The sequence below is a fragment of the Suillus plorans genome, assembly GCF_016647745.1.
Source record: "Suillus plorans strain S12 chromosome Unknown HD556scaffold_13, whole genome shotgun sequence".
NCBI lineage: Eukaryota > Fungi > Basidiomycota > Agaricomycetes > Boletales > Suillaceae > Suillus > Suillus plorans.
The window spans coordinates 730,297-745,520 of record NW_024537397.1 but is presented as its reverse complement, the minus strand read 5'-3'; the positions used below and the strand labels follow the sequence as shown (position 1 = coordinate 745,520).

At 47.6% G+C, this 15,224-nt stretch overlaps 6 protein-coding genes across 6 annotated transcripts; 3 read left to right on the top strand and 3 right to left on the bottom strand.

Annotated features, from left to right (window-relative positions):
• Positions 1-875: 875 nt before the first annotated feature.
• Positions 876-1,621, top strand: HD556DRAFT_1232465 (uncharacterized protein; the record flags this gene model as incomplete). Its single annotated transcript, XM_041297511.1, has 3 exons — positions 876-970; positions 1,028-1,196; positions 1,259-1,621. Coding segments are annotated over 3 exons (627 nt in total), but the record flags the coding sequence as incomplete, so codon positions are not given.
• A 2,144-nt stretch (positions 1,622-3,765) lies between these two features.
• Positions 3,766-5,346, bottom strand: HD556DRAFT_1306096 (Coproporphyrinogen III oxidase; the record flags this gene model as incomplete). Its single annotated transcript, XM_041299870.1, has 3 exons — positions 3,766-4,865; positions 4,930-5,109; positions 5,292-5,346. 3 exons carry the CDS (start codon positions 5,344-5,346, stop codon positions 3,766-3,768), a joined length of 1,335 nt encoding a protein of 444 aa, XP_041163353.1.
• A 275-nt stretch (positions 5,347-5,621) lies between these two features.
• Positions 5,622-7,513, top strand: HD556DRAFT_199131 (uncharacterized protein). The gene is made up of 6 exons (XM_041309879.1): positions 5,622-6,149; positions 6,201-6,242; positions 6,291-6,583; positions 6,632-6,717; positions 6,770-7,156; positions 7,211-7,513. The coding sequence occupies exons 1-6, from the start codon at positions 5,889-5,891 to the stop codon at positions 7,261-7,263; spliced, it is 1,122 nt and encodes a 373-aa protein (XP_041163352.1). The 5' UTR covers positions 5,622-5,888; the 3' UTR covers positions 7,264-7,513.
• A 2,253-nt stretch (positions 7,514-9,766) lies between these two features.
• HD556DRAFT_198781 (uncharacterized protein) lies at positions 9,767-11,250 on the top strand. Its single transcript, XM_041309876.1, has 9 exons — positions 9,767-9,965; positions 10,015-10,030; positions 10,080-10,156; positions 10,212-10,225; positions 10,280-10,385; positions 10,436-10,465; positions 10,514-10,548; positions 10,601-10,677; positions 10,728-11,250. The coding sequence occupies exons 1-9, from the start codon at positions 9,871-9,873 to the stop codon at positions 11,061-11,063; spliced, it is 786 nt and encodes a 261-aa protein (XP_041163351.1). The 5' UTR covers positions 9,767-9,870; the 3' UTR covers positions 11,064-11,250.
• Positions 11,251-11,390: 140 nt separating this feature from the next.
• Positions 11,391-13,571, bottom strand: HD556DRAFT_1352410 (glycoside hydrolase family 13 protein). Its single transcript, XM_041302396.1, has 10 exons — positions 13,509-13,571; positions 13,294-13,420; positions 13,049-13,203; positions 12,890-12,993; positions 12,796-12,845; positions 12,511-12,742; positions 12,213-12,434; positions 12,045-12,153; positions 11,834-11,995; positions 11,391-11,701 (listed from the first exon to the last, which is right to left on the bottom strand). The coding sequence occupies exons 1-10, from the start codon at positions 13,539-13,541 to the stop codon at positions 11,438-11,440; spliced, it is 1,458 nt and encodes a 485-aa protein (XP_041163350.1). The 5' UTR covers positions 13,542-13,571; the 3' UTR covers positions 11,391-11,437.
• HD556DRAFT_199029 (uncharacterized protein) lies at positions 13,517-14,370 on the bottom strand. The gene is made up of 4 exons (XM_041309878.1): positions 14,317-14,370; positions 13,749-14,254; positions 13,601-13,693; positions 13,517-13,542 (listed from the first exon to the last, which is right to left on the bottom strand). The coding sequence occupies exons 2-3, from the start codon at positions 14,035-14,037 to the stop codon at positions 13,608-13,610; spliced, it is 375 nt and encodes a 124-aa protein (XP_041163349.1). The 5' UTR covers positions 14,038-14,254; positions 14,317-14,370; the 3' UTR covers positions 13,517-13,542; positions 13,601-13,607.
• Between the last annotated feature and the right edge of the window lie 854 nt (positions 14,371-15,224).

The window sequence follows — 15,224 nt, the reverse complement described above, 5'->3', positions numbered from 1 at the left end:
CTAAGGGAAAGAAGCGTGAAGTCATTGACCTCACCGAAACCCCCGACGTCATCACTGTAAAGCAACCCCAGTTTTCCGCGGACAATTTCGTCTGCCGCGTCTGCAAGAAACTTGGGCACCGTCACAAGAATTGCCCTGAATATTACTGTCGCATCTGCCAGGCCCAGAAACCCGGCCATCTTTCTATTTATTGCCCTTACGCTGCGAAGAAAGAACTATTCCCATTGGTCTATACCGATGAAGGCTTCTATGAAGCACCAGCGGCATGGGAGGCCAGGAAAGATGAAGAACTTCTGGAAGAAATAAAAAGGGCGAACCGGGATTACGCCACCAGGTATAATGAACCAGAGTTCTGCAACGCTGACGCAGATCCCATCCACTACGACTACATGAACGAATACTGCGACACCGAAGAATAATTGAAGTCGGAGACTTCAACCGTAACAGGGGGGTAATGTTACAATAACATTTAGAGAGGCCCCCATACTCATTTTCCTTTGCTTCTTAAACGGGCCGTCCGTACCACGCTTATCTCTTATCATGCCTATCTCTTATCTTGCCAAAGCGGGCTGTCCGCCTCTTCTTTGCTTCTATCTTGATAACACATTTACAAGCTCCGCTTGAACACTGGTATATAAACCTACCTACCCACAGTTGTATTCTTTACTTTAATCTACTGGGTTTTACCTGGAACATTGTCCTTCAGCAAGGTCTCCAACCTTGCTGCCTAAGAACTACTATTCTAAGGGAGTCAGCGACACTCGCCTTAGCCAGAAACACTTGATCTCTCAATCGAGAGCAGACTTACGTCTATCTGGCATCCTGCCGATTGTCTACTCAGACAGAGATAGCTCGACTCATCCCAGTCGTAACAGTCTCAGCTTCGGCGTCGTTTCACACCCGGTTTCGAGAATCTTTTGGACACTGGTGTGCACAATGGCTGGTATGATGCTGGTAATACCCTGCAAATGTGAGTGATCATATCTTCGCTGGTATCTACACTTGATTGAAAAAATTCTTTGAATAGTATGATTTTCCGCTGGATTTTTATCCCATGGTTGCAAACAGAGCTGAATGCATACAAGGATCGTGTTAATAACACCGCGAAACGGCGCGATCGTAACAAGGTGTTACCACATGGAATTCCGGAGCTGATATATAATTCGCCTCAAGACTTTGGAGCGCTTGATTTCAAGGTATGTCTTAGTCTGGCTTGGCATTGTTGACATAGGACTAATTCACGTGCTATGTGTACTAGATCGGCATTGAGCCAGGTGCTATTGATGGTATTCGTAGTGCCTATATCAACCCTTCGCACACAGTATTTGACCTTGTGCCGCCAACTCTCGGTGATCACCTTGCTTCTTGCTACGACCACTTGGGGTGTCCCATCATCACCCGCGACTCCGTCTGGGGAGTATACTTGGATATGCTCAATGCCATCCAGCTCAGCGACAATTTACCTGCTGAAATCACGCCTACAGATGATGATGAATTACCTTTGCTCGCGAATCATGAAGACTTACATTTCCAGGAAGACGATAGCGGTTTTTATTATATGGGAGGGGTCCGTGGTGGGCGCGGTATAGGTTGGGTTCTTCACATTGATTTTTACGTGTAGGGTCATGCTAATTCGTTACAGATGTTTCTCATCACAGGCAGCTGGATGCTTTACTGGCTGATGACGAACCTGACATTCAACTTGAACACGCTGATGCAGTCCTCCAGGAGGATTTCAATGGTTTGATTGTGTGGGAGTTCACGGATGACGAAGGGGATGATAGTTTAGACGAGTGGTGATTTGTCGTGAAGTAGTTGATTGATAGCCGGACAGCCGCGCTCTGTTTAATGACCTATAGCTCACTGGTGCTCACAACAAAATCCGCGTACTGAGAAGCCTTGAGAAAAATAATAAAAAGCAACATCAGAGGTGTTCGGAGTCCACAACTTGTGACTACCGTTTATGGGCCATGTCACAGGTGGTAACAGAGCGCGGCTGTTAGGCTTTCCATAACCGATAGAGGCGTCTTATGAGTCATCACATATCGGTGGAGTCGGTCGCTAGCCTCGAACACATTGCGTTAATCGAGCCACTTACTGCTATTCTGACTGGGCGATAACTTAAACCCGAGGACATTCGCTGTATATCTACGCAAACACTGGTTGGAACCTCTTTTAAGTAACACAGCAAATGCAAATGTGCAGATCTCCGGTGAAATTTTGCAGCAAAAATATCGGTCGTCGTTTACAGCAATTACGCCCTGTTGTTGGACAGGCGATACCTTGAAACAAAGTAAGAATATCTATGACATTTGTTATACTAGTACTCTTTCAGACTCTTTATCCATGACATTAACCGCTCAGCAGCTAACCTTCATTCCAAATACCCCGTCACACCCTCAATCTCACCATGAACATATACTCGTAAGCATAACTTTTCACCACCACCCATTATTCGAGAGCCTACATTTCCAATAAAAATGTCACAAAACGAACAGCGAGCATATGCTGGAAATATTAATATTCATGGGCAGCAGCCCAACTCGTGGGTACAAGAAGATGCCCTTCAGGTCCGTGAACGATTTCAGCGGACGCCAATTGGCACAATTCCGAGGATCTGATATGTGCACGGATGACATAATGACGGCACTTCACGACTCCGCACACGGAGCAGCAAACCTTTACTCCAAGATGAGTGAGGATGTGCCTGGCCATGTTCCCCTTCTTGAGCACTTTGGAGCAGCCGCCCCATGAGCAACGTTTTCTGGCACTGGCCGGACCAGTGATATCGTGCAGTCGGATGTGAGCAGAAATTGCACGGGTTGTTCCTTCTACAGATATGCCACAGAGGGCCCCCTGTAATTTGCACTCGTACACAACAACTGGTTGGCCACTTTGTTCGACTCGAAATAAGGTTTCGGGATCCACGTCAACAGGCATGTATCAGACAGTGGATCGTCGAAGGACAGAAGCTGTTAGGTGAGCTTGTGAGAATGATCGAAGGATATAAACTATGCTGCTGATCAGCATCAATTATCGAGTCACTCTTTGGAAACTACCAAACGCACCAGAGGTGTTTAAATTGCTTAAGAGTGCTGTCAGAGAACTCTAGAATGCTACAAGTAGGGAGGGCTGGATCCTTTGAAACTTGAAAGTGAAGTGCTCATCCTCAAGTTATAAAGTTCCTCTGTCACAGCCTATTGTGAAATATCTTAAAGTGAATATCGCTGACTTGCCGCCTTGCGCAGGGTAGGGCCGGGTCCACCACTTGCCGTGTTCATAGCATAAGCGACTATCGGGCCGCTTACCCATCGTAACGTTGTCGATTACTGTGGTCCGATGAAAATGGATCAGGCGAAAACCTGCCTCGAAACAAAATTCTGAATCAGACTAGATTCATATCTGAATCATGGTCTTTTGGACGAACCGCCTTGCCTGAAAAATGAATGTGTGAGAAGGCATTCCCTTCTCACTGATCCACGAGACTACTAGAATCATGAGCGCTGGAAGATAAAGTTCGGCTTTCTTCCAGAGAATCCGCCAGTTTCCGTAGGGTGCTTTACGTTGATTCTAGTGCTTCTCATCGGAATTCGACTTTATCGGCACATAAAAGAATATCAGCAGCCAGTCTGCCAGCGTGTATTTCCGACAACGATCAGATCGAGTCCTTAGCACTTAACGCGACACTTTCGAGATTTATCAAGCTGCAACAGATAAGTAAGTATCCACGTGAAGAGTCCATCAGAAACGCACAGCAAGACCGACCTAGCAATCCCGGACCCAAGACTTCGGGGACCTGAGCACCTCCATCATCTTTCCTTCGGCCGAACCACTTTCTTCAAACATATCTGACATATACTCCCATCTTGCCATTTCTGGCATTCCCATCAGCACGTTCTCCACATTGACTCCGGGTGCAGCTAATCCAAATTTAATTCCCCTCTCACAAACGAGGTTAAATTCAACATATCGCCCACGTCGGAGAAGCTGCCAACGGCGCATGCGTTCATCTGAAGGCATGATTTTCCGGCGATTGAGAATGCTCATATAGGAGGAGGTGAATACATCTCCGAGAGCACGTACGAATGCGAATATGTCATCTGCTGTGCGGGGGCGGGCTTCCCCATCTACCGAGCCTAGAATAGTGTTCATCTCGTCGTTTAGGTCATCAAATCTGATCCCTCCAATACCACGATACTCCTTGCGATGGGGAATAAAGAAATGATCGTCGCAAGACTGCTTGAACTTGGGATACAGGGCTGTCCCATAGGCGTCGCAAACCGCCTTCAGCGTCTCATGGAACTCCTTCGCATCCTCCTCGAACAGGTATGATGGCGTGAGATCTGTGATGCCACCGAACCACCACCCGACAACCTTTGCATCCTTCTCTGTGGAATCCATTACCTCAAAGTACCTGTAGTTTGCGTGCGCACTTGGTGCATTCGGATTGCGCGGATGTACGATTAAGCTGATGCCGCCAGCAAAGAAGGGAAGGGCAGTCGTAGTATTGACATTCAGGGATGAATGTTCACTGCTCATTTGCTTGATCGCAGCTGGGGGGAGTGTGCCGTGGATCATGGAGATATTGACGCCGGCTTTTTCGTAGGTGGCATCATCTCCGGAAGAGGCATGTGTGCGCGAGATGCCACCACCGCCTTGCGGACGTGACCAGGTATCGCGTTTGAACTGACACGGAGAGACTGAGGCATCCTCAAGAGCACTGACGATGTCGTTCTGGAGTTGGGTTATATAGTCAATGACGCGCTGCCGCATCGTAGTCGGGATAGGCGACAACTCGGAATTCGACATCTTTTCTTTGCGTGGGTGGCGATCAGTGTTTGCGTAGGAATCAAACTCATGCCTACCTGTAACCTTGCAGGTGGCCTACTAATTGTTTCCTAGTATAAAACCGCCGCGGAAACAACTCACGTTTGGGATCTCTGGCCTCCAGCTGACCAAGTCCCCACGCGGGGCTGGAGCGCTTAGCGCTGATTGCCAGATTGATGATATGCGGAACACTGATGCGAAAATGTAAATTCCTTGTCAAGTCGCGAGCGCCGAGGCGGCGACTCGGGTTGGATTTAACCTCAAATGGAAAATTGAGATTTACTACGTAAGAATGTATATGTGGACATTAATATTTAATATTTAGTACTAAAACACAAATACAAACACATGTAAAATTTGATATCCAATGCCATTGCGGTACAGATTCCAATCATCAATGCATCACGAATGCTGCAGATATATCACCAATCTGTCTGGCAGACCCTACCTCAATAAATACTGACCACTGGACGATGTAGCGTGCAGTGAGGCTCGATTGTCATCGCATTGGAGCGGCATCCAAGTTTACATAGTAGTAAACGGTGGGATTCTTCAGGTGACAAGTTTCCCGCCCCAGATCGTTCAGATTCGGCTTCGAGTCTTCGTGGAGACGTTCACGAACTTTATATAATGGTTCTACCTTTTGAAGGCTGGTCGTGTCCAGGTATCAGTAAGTCTTTCATCATGGTGTTACTTCTCTGCTCATCCTCCAGCGAGGTTTACAACCGGCGTACTAGTTTTGCATGCTGCAACTCTCTTGTGCGACTTACGCGATGTACGAGGATTTGAGGCTATTTGAATTCTGCAGTCGTCATGGGCGGGCTCCGCTCCTCCATCAAAAATTCCTTAAGGATACAAACAACAGTTTTGGATTGCTTGCCCAGGCCTGCCCTCCCAGCCGGCCGCGGGCATATGCCTTGCGCGCGAGATTAACTTTTTTCCAAGTTCCCACTTACAAAATCTTTTTGATATGTCACTCGATTTAGTCTGGCAGTGTCCTTGGTGCCTGGGTCCCCTTATAAGCGAAGGGACTCACCAGATGTCACAGTCAGACGTTTATCATGTCAAGCAATACAACCACGATTTCCCCAGCTATCATAGTGCCTCCGTCGCCTCCGCCTGGGACCAATTATATTGCAATAATACAGCCATCTCTGAACTCGATCATGATTGGACACACCTTCACTGTCATTCTGATTCCCCTGATTTTTGCGCTCTTTTATTTCTCCACTCCACTTTCACGAAGAAGACCCATATTTATTCTCAATGTCATAGCCATCATTCTGGCATTTACTGCTGGGATTATGATCGACAGTCTTGCGGTCAGTATCATTATTGTCTCTTATATATGCATAACATTGATTCGATCGCAGATTCATTCAATGCTGTCCCCATTGGACGCATGGCCGCCATCAGTGCGACTTTTTCTCTCTCTCACTGCTGCTTCTTACATTCTCATCCAGGTTAACATCGCTATTGGAATTATAGGCGCATTTCAATCGATCCTTGTTGACCTTATCCTTCTGCTACGTCTTGCACTGATATACCCTTACACCATTGTGGGTCCGAAACGTTTCGCCCTCATCACCACACTTCCTGTACTCTTGAAAATTGCGCGCCTCGTCAACATGTTTTTATTCATTAAAGTTCTTGCGGATGCTGCGCGTGGCCCGACGGGAAGCGAAAACATCGCAGTGGTGTGGGCCACTACACCCTACCTCAAGATTGAGTGGTCAGCTCAGCTCGTCGATAATGCGTGGGTGTTTCAGCTTTGAGAGTAGGTCAGATGGTTGAAAGATTGCAGCTATGCCTCCATAGCCTTCCTCTGGGCAATCCGTCTTCGAAGAAAATATAGATCAAGTGTTGAGAGTGAAATCAGCCCACGGAGAAGTATGTTGCCAATTTTTGTAGGGGTTAAGTTTGCGTTAACACTGATACCTAGCGACGTTTGGGCAACGCATGCGCACTCTTTTCTACATATCGGTCTCTAACTTCGTCTTTCCTTCTCTCTTGTCCCTCGCACAGCTGGTTGTTGTGTACAAAAACGTATACGTCCTCACAGTCAATGAGATCGTGCTCGTCAACACCATGGTTGCTGTCATCGGTGTCGTGTTTGCGACCGTATGGGCCGGCTCTGTAAATTACCAAGACGAAAAAACCGAGCCTGACGGCGTGTTTGAAAAAGCGCAGGCTGCGTCGTTTGATGGACCAGGAACGTGGAAAGTCGCCACAGTCCAGCCTAGTTTGACAATGGGATCGACTGCTATTACTGAACGGATGCGCACCACGGGTGGGGAGATCAGGCTCGTTGACACGAATCAAACTTCAGGTGAGTAATTGGCAGGTCCTTCAGGGATTATTGGTTTTAACCCTGCATTTTTAGACATCTTTTCGAAATCTTCTGCAGGAGATTTACGAGGACAAGGCGCTTTCTAATTAGCGCTAGTCCACGGGCGTCTACATACATTGTATGCGATCGTGGCAAGCATGCAAAAACGAAGTAGGTGTTATGCTACACAGATAATTTATTGGTCAAAGCGTCAACACCTTTTATGGTGCGCGAACACACGAAACGGTACAAGAATTGATGGAGTGAAAGGGAGAAATTAGGCTACAGTATCACATTTACTTGATTTCGGTGCCTATTAATGTGAAGCATGAGGCCTTGAGGACTTAAACGACACACCATCTCGTAGGCGAGGATACTGTTTAACCTATCATGGTGTAATGCGACCATCTGATTAGGTCCTTGGAATTGTCAATGAATCGCAGGAAGGGTGGAAGGCCACTCTGAGCTGGGCAGGTAAGCTCGGGCTATCATTCTTACCAACCCAAGACGAGCCACAGCACCAAGGACGAGCTGCGCGGGATCAGGAACGCATTTATAGGTCAGGCAGCTGTGGCATGATTAAGACGCGAGATCTGCAGGGAAAACCTAGTTATGGTTTTCAAACACTCGTATACTTTTTACGATTTCAGAGTTTTCTACTGTCTTCATATAAGATATCACCCCACAGCGTGAAAGACGATTATTTACAGTACACATAGGGCGGATACTCGGCGGTGATATGCACATGCCACACGCAATCGTTCGTCGATGTTCGCCGAGTACTTGGGTAGCGGTTACCATCAGATAAGTTTGGACGACCGCTTAGGATGCATATGCATCACCCCTGAAGGCAACCTCCGCTCTGGGCGGTGTTTCACATCGGAGGCAAAAGCATGAGCGAAGCAAGATACTATAGGTTAGGTTAGAGTTGATATACCAATTCAAGCTGTCTTCGTGTCGCTGTGTGCCGCTTTAGCTATTCAGCCATCTATCGCGGGTGCATGTGTCCGCAACTCAAACCCCTTTAAGCTTTCGGATTAGCGTTGCACAACCGAACAAATACATACGTACTCATCACCGGACCGGTCGTGATCTACCCCTTTCTCAACCACTATACTATATTTCAGGCTGTGTCCTTGCGCTCGGCTTCGTTCTCGTTTGTTTTACCTGCGATTTGAAACCCTGCCTGGAACCGAGATTTAGGTAGGTCGCTATTCGATGTCGTTGTGGGGCACGTGGTCGGCAGCGTGCTGAGGTCTGTGGGCAGCGAAGAATCACGCGAAGGGGTATGAACGCCGATCGACAGCAGTCAAAATGATCTCGGAAGGTCATGTGCATAGAAGCAAGCCTCTATCTGCGCGCAGGAACGTGTTGATTAGCATATGCTTGAAACAACAAGTCACTCAAAAAGGTAAGTGTCCAGAACGACGACAATGGTTATTTACAGACGACCAAACCCGAAGGCAAAGAGTTCAAGATCGTCCCTAGAGCTGAGGCTTGAATTGGGCTTGAACGCATGAGACTTCTGGGTCTTGAGAACAGTCCTTATTTCTGTCCGTTGAGAGATAGACTGAAACAATGGTTTCTCTGACAGATCAGCAGTGGTCATTCTAATAATCAGTAGGTCAGAAAGTACTTGCCAAAAAACCTCCTTGCTGGTAGTCATTCGGGGAGCTAATCCTGCTGTGTGAATGTCACGGTCATAAACTCGCTCCAGCATGAAAATTGGAAGTCGCAATGGCAATTGCAAGCAGAATCATACTGGATTCCGGTGTCATGTGTCGGCTGCACTTTTCAAAACACATCGATATCAATATTGTTGACAAAATACACCGATGATGGATGTGAGACGCAGGACTCCGAGTCCACGTGCCACAATGCCCGATATGAAGAGTTGCAGCTTTCCTTGCACCAAATGTAGGTGGCCATGCCTCGACACTTGCACTTATGGGCTCGGGGTTTTATTCATTGGCTTGGATTACAGCTATGTTCCATTGCACCACAATTCAAGCAGAAAACGGTACATGCAGCGTGGCACGACTTGGTTGGCTTGAAAATTTATCGTTCCTATGAGGTCTATATATAACCTCCACTGCCACATTTATGTGAGGATATTCATGTTGTGAATATAACACATAGTACAGTCCACTATTAATATGTTCATTAGTTCGTTATGCTGTACTTGAAGACTGAAAGACATTAAAACGGTCAGTACTGGTCAGTGCCTGGCCCACTCTGACTGGAACACACCTGCTAGTGGACGACTTTGGGACGAACTTCTACCCATAAGATACGATCTGCTCGCACAATTTGAGTCAGGAGCCAGATACACACCGTCTAGAAGCCAACACGTTCGGAGTTGGAGATCCAAATCCTCGGACCCGTGTTGGGTAGATGCGCAAGGCTGCAGCTCCATCGAGTAAAGAGTTCCGACAATCTGTATGAACACCGCGACTATTTTTGCCTGAAAACGAGATGGTTCAACCGATTAAAAAATGCAATGCAAGGACAAGCTCTCCGTCGAGAGAGAAAACGCGGAGATGAAGGTGTTCTCAGCGTCCTCGTTGTAGACTCGGTCAACTGACCGAAAAAGAAGCGTTTTCGTAAGTAATTTTGTATAGCCACATGCAAACAGCTGCTCAGTAACCATTTTGCTTTTCTACCACTTAACCACCGCTCCGTTCATTCGTTTACTCCCTCCCTCTCCTTTTACAATGCCAGGTTCAATGGCCTTCTCTCTCTTTTTCTCGTTCTTTCTTGGTGTTATTGGAGTTGGTGCAGAGACACATACCATAAGGTTTATCAACCAGTATGTCACATATGAAGGAATTACGCCGCAATTTTGACACAAATCACAGATGTGGTTACGGAACCGTGAGCTCCACCGGGGGCCTCGATCTGTCTTAGCTCACACTTTCTCTAGCCGTGCTTGGTTGCGAATGGTCGCAACGTATCTACTGGACAGGACTATGTCGTCGATAGCATGTTTTCCGGAATCGCGTGAGTTCCACTCCTTTATTTTTTTGTGGTGTGCGCTCAGCCGTATGTCCATCAGATACTTACAGACCGGTAAGTAAAGCGCTCGTGTACAAATTGTACCAAATGAAACATCTATTTACACAGGACAATGTGACACTAATGGCGAAGGTTGCACGTTGCTCGAGATGAATTTGGTCAACCCGACCTGTGCGGGGTGTGGTTCCAGCGTCGATATCTCACTCATTGACCCGTGAGTTTCTTGCTTGTGAATATAGATCTACCCTCACCATGTCTGCTCAGTCATCGTTTCAATGTGGAAGCTTCTTTTGCGTGAGTATGCATGTTTCCACATATGTCATCATCCTGACGACCAGATAGGTATTACAACGGATGTGACGGATTTGGAGCCGATTGTGAGTCTTGTCTGGTATGGAATCCATGTTTACGCTTACAATTCACCTCAAGGCAACAGCCCCAACTGCGCCGTAGCTTTCTATGCCCCAGAAGACTGGTATGCCCAACGTCAATGTGAAACTAATGATGTATGTAATTTTGAAATATTGGTTTCACCGACTAATCAGTCGTGACACAGGTGGACCTCCTCATTGCATTTTGTGCCAACGCATCCGAGCTTGTATCGGGCGCGAGTGTTCCTTCTTCAGCCCCTTCGAGCTCCACCGTCCTGAGCACTTATTTGCCACAAACCACTGCGACATCGACAGGGGCAGCTCTATCAAGCCCTGCCACGTCGCAGAAGGATTTACCTACCTCCATCAAAGTTATCAGTACACCAACCTCCACTGATAGCAGCGACCCATCATCCACCCCGAAAAAATGTCGGAGGAAGTCAAGTAGCGCTGCCACTGTTGCAAAGCGCGAACCCACGGGACTGGTGTCGAGGATACACCGCCAGCGTCGGTCCTTCTGAGGATGAACTCTGTTCATCCTCTAGTTTTTTTTACAGTTATTGATTAACTACAAGCGAGATTGCTATTTTTGCTATGTGCTTTTCGCAGAATGCCTTGACATTCTGATGTTTTGTATATCCGGTCTTACTCCGCATTCACGCATGCGTGAATCCTGTTCATAGGGTGGACGCCCAGGTGGCATTCCAGATGTTGCTTTATTCTCGATTATGCAGCCGGTCTTAGCTTCCCCAGTACCATAGATGTATTGTCCCCCTTACGTTTTCTTGCTGACCTGGCGCAAAGTCGTCAGAGCCTTGCTGTCTTTTATTGAAATGTTATGATACAATGTATCAACATGCGTCTTACACGTTCCCTGAATGCGATTCGTATTTGATCAATTCAACAATGCCTCCCGGACATACACTCGCCCCTCATAGTCCCTTAGAGTAACCTTCTCCTCAAGTCCGATCGCCTCATTCTCGTAGTTGCTCAAGATGAACGTGTACCCCGCTACTCCTCCAATGACCTCCCCTAGGTCAACCTCAACATTCCCTTCCTTGAAACTAAGCAACACTAACGCAGACGTGGACCCGTAGTTCCGCGTGTACGCGAACACCTGTTCATGTGTTTCAAGAAGCATCACGAAGTCGCCGTAGATCTTGGCGTAGCCACGCGTCAGTATCAAAGGAATGGAAGGGGTAGATGCGGAAATACAGATAGAAATGAAAGGTGGTAGTGTAGTTGAGTCAAAACGAAATGCATGCAGGAGAACATATCTCGAACGACTTACGAGAACATCGTGCGTCTTCCGCACCTTCAGCGCGCGCTTCCAGAATGCGTGCACGCTGGTGTCATCGCCGATCTGTCGTTCAGCGTTCCACTCTCGGTAATCGTCGTTCACGCGCATCCACGGTGTTCCGGTCGTGAAGCCTCCATGCGTACTCGCATTCCACTTTAACTATAAATGAGCTAATGGAAGGAAGTGACGAATTTGATCTTACCTGCATCGGGGTCCTTGCGTGATCGCGCGCCTTTTGTGCGAAACTGTTGAGAAGATCAGACATTTCAACATCCTCCTTCCCTTGCGCTTTCTGTCTCTGCTCTTTAATCCTATCATATCCTTAGCACCTATTCCCACGATATGGACAAAGAATAAAAATGCAACGCACAGATTCCAATAATTCTGACTCGCCACGTCATTGTATTCCTCGATCCCCCATGTCCGCGGGAAGTTCTTGAGACCAAGTTCCTGCCCCTGGTACACGTATAGTGTCCCTGTCTGCGTGATCTGAAAGATAGCGAGCATCTTGGCGGAGACTGCGCGCCACTGCGCCGAGTCGTTCCCAAAGCGCGACACTGACCGCGCGTGGTCATGGTTCTCAATGTAAATCCTTTGATGGCGCCAAACAACATAAAACATCAGTATTTCATTGATTCATCTTCGGCCGGATATCACTCGGAACTCACGCATTCCAGAACCCATCATCGCGCATGAACCGTTGCCAGCGACCAACGATTGCCTTGAGCTCCTTGAGCGTCCAAGGTTTCCTGAGGAGCGGGGATTCGGAGGGAGAGTCGATGTCCATGAGCTCGAATTGAAAGACCATGTTAAGCTCGCGGTTCTGCGGAAGGACATACGCGGCGAGTTCGGATGCCTCATGTGTGAAGGCCGTTTCGCCGACCGTGATGAGGTCGTGGTCTGTGGGAGTTCCGTTAGTTAATCAGAGAAGCGGGGAAGAGGAGGGGGCACACGAGAGAGGACCTCAGTGTGCATTTGTTTCATGTATTTGTGGACCTGCGGACTGGGAAGGTCAAGTAATTCTCGAGTCGAGATGAATGAACTTACCCGTTCACGTAGTACATGCTGGCAGGCTGGTAATACTGCGTGTGGTCTACCAAAGGCGCATCGGGGAGACCATCCGTCTTCGAGATGCAATTGATCGCGTCCATCTATGGTAATGCCCATTGTTTTGTTAAAAAAATAGGGAGGGAGAGATATACGCACGCGGAACCCATCACACCCTCTGCGCACCCAGAATTGCATGACGTCCCAAACAGCAGACCGCACAACAGGGTTGTCCCAGTTCAAGTCTGGCTGCTTAGGTACGTACAGGTGAAGATAGTACTCCCCACTTGCAGAGTCACGTTCCCATGCGGAGCCTGTCGCACAGTTAGAAGTATGAAGCAACAAGAGAGATGGTACGATGACTGTCACCATGTAAGGAACTCAAGGAAAACAGGTGCACATACCCTGGAACACGCTCTTCCAGTTGTTTGGCGGAAGTTCTTCCCCATCGACAACTTTACCAGGACGCCAGATGTACCAATCGCGCTTTGGATCATTTTTGCTTGATTTTGAAGCAGTGAACCAGGCATGCTGGATACGTATATGATTAGTCACGGAAGTCGTCGTAAGTGATTAGAAACAGGAACCATAAGGAAAGCTAGAAGATTAAGGGACTTGCCTCGTCAGATGTATGATTCACCACCAGATCCATCCTGTCGAAAAGACCCGGGTTGACACTGGAAAACAGTTTGAGGTTCGAATGATACATACATGAGTTTCATTCCCCGTTCGTGTGCACCCTCGAGAAGGCGGTCCCAGTCTTCAAGCGTGCCATAGCGCGAATCGATATCCTCATAATCCGAGCTGTGGTGGTTAGAGCATCAAGTATCAGAACCGAAAAGCAACGATTAGCGCTCACATGTCATAGCCCATATCAGCCAATGGGCTACGATAGATCGGGCTAAGCCATATAACGTCCACACCAAGATCTTGGAGATAGTCAAGTTTGGCGATGATGCCTGCGAGATCGCCAGTCCCATCACCATTCGCGTCGAGGAATGATGATGGATAAATCTGATAGACGGTTGCAGATTTCCACCAGGGATGTGGTGGTTTGGACATCGTGGACAAGGATTAGAGTGTGAATGCGATGGGCTGGAGCAGGGTATAAGAAGGATGCGTGATATCAAATATGAGATATAATGCATCAGCGTGACCCGAACACGAGGCTATGCATCTGCCAGGGTGAATCAAATGATCAGCTTCGGCGGGCCCAGCCATGTAAACCCCACACATGGTGGCATTTATCAGCTTCTGATAATCACTCCACCAGTGCCTGTCTAAGAACAACTTCGGGGTGCGAGAAGACACATTGGGTCAAGCGACAGATTGCGTTGACGCATCGAAATAACCAATAGATAGTCACTATGAGCACGCCCGTATCGATCGTTTAGTCACAAATTTGGAAGTGAACTAGTCGTACTCACAATATTAATGATCCAACTTCGTCGCATGTGTTCGACGCGAGTCATCTTCTACTGCACATCCTTAACACCTTTAGCCATCTCGTTCAAATTCTCGTTGTCAGACTTTGAAAAAGCTGCCCCTTGCCATCTGGTCCTTGGGATGTAAAATCGTCAAATGTCGCACGATAAGGTGCATCATTTGATTCAACGATCGGTGGGCTGAACTGAATAGGAGGCTCCTTGAAACTGGGAGGGGGGCCAAAGTCACCTCTGCGTTCTACACATCAAGCTAATCAATCTGTATACGTTATATGTGTGAGCCAATGAAAGTTGCGAGTGATAGACTATGGATGCAACGATCGTCAGTTGTCACATCGATAACTCAACTGTTCCCAGCTTTCGCAGGCGGGAGGACTGGTCAAGTAATTCAAGTCAGATCGAAGTTCAGTGTGAACTGAGCACAGGTGTCAAATGCAAAGTTGCCACCCCCGCAAGTACCAATCGGCCTCAAAGCAATGATGAGGTGTCTGTTACACATTTTGGTCAGTCTGGAAGCCCACAATAAAGTAACGTTATAATATGGACGTCCAAACCGACGAAAAGTATACATCATATAGCGTTCAAACGTTCTGCGCTTTCCAATCTGATGGATGGTGTAGGGTGTATAGTTAGCTTGTGCACCAGTGATCGAAGGATAAACGATACCAGAGATGTGATGACAGAGATCGAAGACACCAGCTACAAGTCCATGACAATACGAAACGCCCGCGTCATCCCTGCACCGAAGAACAAGAATGATTTTGAAAGCGACGATGTAAGAACTTGTGTGCTCCTTCGGTGGAGAACGATTGATGATCGAAGTATTGCCGGTGCCGGATGCACCCATCACAGAATTGCGCCGAGATATCAAACCGAGATAATTGACCTGC